The sequence below is a fragment of the Corvus kubaryi genome, unplaced genomic scaffold (genome assembly GCF_017639235.1).
Source record: "Corvus kubaryi isolate FWS band 111438036 unplaced genomic scaffold, C.kubaryi_AGA036_p1.0 37187, whole genome shotgun sequence".
NCBI lineage: Eukaryota > Metazoa > Chordata > Aves > Passeriformes > Corvidae > Corvus > Corvus kubaryi.
Window position 1 is genome coordinate 47,930 of NW_024581053.1, and position 3,516 is coordinate 51,445.

The 3,516-nt window shown below is 48.0% G+C and overlaps 1 protein-coding gene across 1 annotated transcript in view; it reads right to left on the minus strand.

Moving 5' to 3' along the window:
* LOC121661662 (protein SCO1 homolog, mitochondrial) overlaps nt 1-3,498 on the minus strand; it is a 4,885-nt gene extending 1,387 nt beyond the window's left edge. The window contains exons 1-5 of the mRNA XM_042022062.1: nt 3,471-3,498; nt 3,295-3,385; nt 2,375-2,572; nt 1,409-1,501; nt 1,180-1,295 (exon numbers count right to left, since the gene is read on the minus strand). Of these exons, the coding sequence (XP_041877996.1) occupies nt 1,180-1,295; nt 1,409-1,501; nt 2,375-2,572; nt 3,295-3,325 (438 nt within the window). The 5' untranslated portion in view covers nt 3,326-3,385; nt 3,471-3,498. The remainder of the gene's footprint in view (nt 1-1,179; nt 1,296-1,408; nt 1,502-2,374; nt 2,573-3,294; nt 3,386-3,470) is intronic.
* Nucleotides 3,499-3,516: the final 18 nt, after the last annotated feature.

The following is a 3,516-nucleotide window of genomic DNA, read 5'->3' on the forward strand; positions in this document are numbered from 1 at the left end:
GGGATACAGGGAAATGCGGGATCGGGAATGGGACCAGCAGGGGGACACAGGGACATACGGGACGGGGGCGCCCCCTGCCGGCGCACCGAAGCAGCCTCACCCATGCACATCCCGGAATTCCAATTGGATTTAGATCAAACTTAACTCCACTGCACATTTATTTAAATGCCGCTGCAAATCCTGTCTGCACCTAACCATGACAACATCTTTCTCAGCAAAGACACAAAGTTCCGGCGATGGAAGCCACGACTGCTCAGGACTGAAATTCAGCCGTGCTCTGAGTTCAGCTGCATTTGAAATGAGACATCACAGCGACATTTCCAGGACCACAAGTTAAAAGGATGCATTAAATTTAATGGCATTTCCTTCACTGAAATAATGGTTCTCAAAATTTTAATTGGTGTTTTTAATTCAGATATTTTACTTTTGAACTGTTTTTCATTTCCTCTGATGCCCTCAGTTCTCGTAAAGGAAAAAAAAAAGGAGATCAGATCACGTGTATCCTCACTCACCCTACCACTTGTACCTGCTTTACTTTTGCAGCCTGCTCAGAATGTGGCAAGGCAGGAAGGCCCCAGCAGCAGCTCAGAGCCCTACAAGCAGTCAGTCCAATCACTTCCAGAGAGTAAGATTATGACTACCAAGTTCAGCCTCACTTAAACCTCATTTTCCTCCTTCACACTATTACTCTACATATTTTATTCCCACTTAATTTGCATTAATTAACACGCTCTCTCTTGCAGGTTGTTTGACACAAAAAGAAGATTCCCACAGTACCTGCAGGCAGATATCCAAGTCTCTTGCCAGGAAGACGCCACTCCTTGGTGTCAGTTTGGCAGGCAATGAATTGTTACTCACTTAATTCTCTTTTCTCTCTCTTCCTACTGCCTTAATTTCCCAGTTCCATTTTCACTTTGGAGCACATAGGAGAAGAGCCAGTCAAATGTTACAGATCAGAAAGTTCGACTATTGCCAGGCTTGCTAGCTCCTGTGCTACTGTCTGCATTTCTGGGATTGTTTAGAACACACTTTGGTGAGGTTCTGAGCTTCTAAGATGGCATCGAGGTTCTGACAGCTTAACATACAGATCTTAAACTTAAAGATCCAACAGCTGGTTTTAAAATGTTTATGCTGCTCTTATCCACAGTCCTTCAGTAAGCAAAGGCTCCTTTTACTTACTATGTAATCATTGTCCTCATCCTTGGGGCCTTCGCTGTAGTACACACGGTACGCTTTAGCCACTTGGTCAATCTGTGCCTTGGTACCAGTCAACCCGATCAGCTTCGGAGAGAATTCTAGATAGAAAGAAGATATTTACACAGTTTAGTAAAAAGAATCCCTTCAAGAAGCTCCTTTTCAGTGCTCTGTATTACATGCTAGGAGACACAGAGAAAGAAAGCAGGAATACCTTTAACGTATCTGGCAATGGCTTCTTGGCTGTCCCTCTCAGGATCGATGGTGATGAAAAGTGGGGTCAGATTAGGCAAAGATGGAATTCGATCTGTGACATTAACAATTATTATTTATTTTAGAAAACCAGAAATCATCTCTCATTTCTCTTCAAACAAGCTCATAGCCATGTAACATCAATCCAAGCCCACCCCAAGTGACTAAAAAAAGACCATTTTGTGCAGCTTTATTTCTGTAATTCATGAAGGAAGCAAATGCCATGAGATGTGATGCTCTGTGTCTGTGCTGGGAGTTTCCAGGCCCCCAGCCAGAGCCCCTGCCCTGCTCAGGAGGGATGAAAGATTGGCTCTGCTGCAGAAGATGCTGTGGTGTGATGCATGTGTTGGAACACCGGCTGACACAAGGAAAGCACGCCAGGATGGCGGAGCAGGAGGAAATGGGAAGACACAATCCAGGTTCTTTCCTTCATGTTCCAGCCAAAGCCTTCATTTTGGTCTGATTTCCCCCATGCTGGGTTACTATTACCCCTGCTCAGTAATTGCTCAGGGCCTGCAGGCTAAGAAAGCACCCCTAACACAGAGCCTTTTCCCTCCCTCCATTCCACAGCACAGCCACTCTGCTTCAGGAGAGAATCTCATTGAGATGAACAAAACAGAAGGAAAAAAATACTAACGTATATACCTCACAGTCACTTCTTGGCAAAAATACAATGCAATATATTTCCTGTAACCTGCCACCATCTTTTTATTCCCAAGTCCCCTGCTATGGAAAGATCAGTGCCGTCATGCCAGACCCTAGCGACAGGTAGATTGATCTATGTACCACTTAGCAATTAATTCAAATACTGAATAATAGCCAGCAGGATTTTGAAAAAAGTATTACCATTTGTGGTATTTTATCAGAATAAACCTGAACCTCCCAAAAACCCTGTTTATGGACCCCTAGGACAACTGAATTCCCATACCAATTTCGTCTACCACTGCAATCATTTTCTCCAGTTCATCAGGACAGATGTCAGGGCAGTGAGTGAAGCCAAAGTAGATCAGCACCCACTGGCCAATGTAGTCCTTGCTGGTCCTGGGCTGTCCCTCATGGCTGACGAGCGAGAAGGGCCCTCCCAGCAGTGGCTTCCCAATGCCTCGGTTTCGTTCCTTCTCCAGTTCTACAAAACACAAGTGGGAATCAAACACACCCATGCCACAATGCACAACGCTTCCCAGGCAAGCCTTGGGAGCAGGCGAGTCAGACACGGCTCAGGGTCATGTCAAGATCCACCAACACTTGTCACATGCAAACCCAACGTGCACACACCTTCCAGAAAGCATTCCTTTTGGCCAAAATCAAATATTCCTTTGAAACATGAATCTTTCATTGTTATCCGACTGCATTTTTGTTTAGAAAGAAAGGGGAAAATAAAGACAGATATCTAGGCTGGTGTGAAACACAAAGACCAGCACCCATTGAAAACAGAACATACCCTAAAAGCTGCAATATCTCTGTTTTCAACAGTAAATCCATGACAAGGAAATATGCGGCAGCTCCTGCAGGACAGGGCAAAGCTCACGTGTGGCACGGCAGGAACCCAACGAGCCCACAACACCAGCTCCGTCTCTGCGCTGCATAGCGTGCAGCCAAACACAACTACTCCGACCCAGGAACTTGAAAACGCTGAAGCTCGAATTGCTTTTAATTTCCGAAAATTTTCTGCGGCACTTCCGTAAACGCGGGCACGAGGCGGCCCTGTGCAAAGCCGTGATACAGCGACGGTGCCCAAGCAGGTAAAACACATCCGAATGCAAAACCCACATCATCTGAAGACGAAAAATGCTTCTTCTCGACACGAAACGCTACACCCCCGCCGCTCCCCCCTCGCCCCGCACTCACCCTCCTCCTTGCGCCGCTTCACCACCTTCATGCCGGCCAGCAGCCCCCCGCCCAGCACCACGGTGGCCGCCAGCGACCGCCACGACACGAGCTGCGGGGGACAAGGGCTTTGGTGACCGCTCAGGGCGCAGGGGCGGCCCGGCCCGCCGCCCGCGCTCCCTCCGTCCCTCACTCACCCGCCTCTGGGCGCCCGCCCGCGGCCCGCGGCCCGGCGGCAGCTGC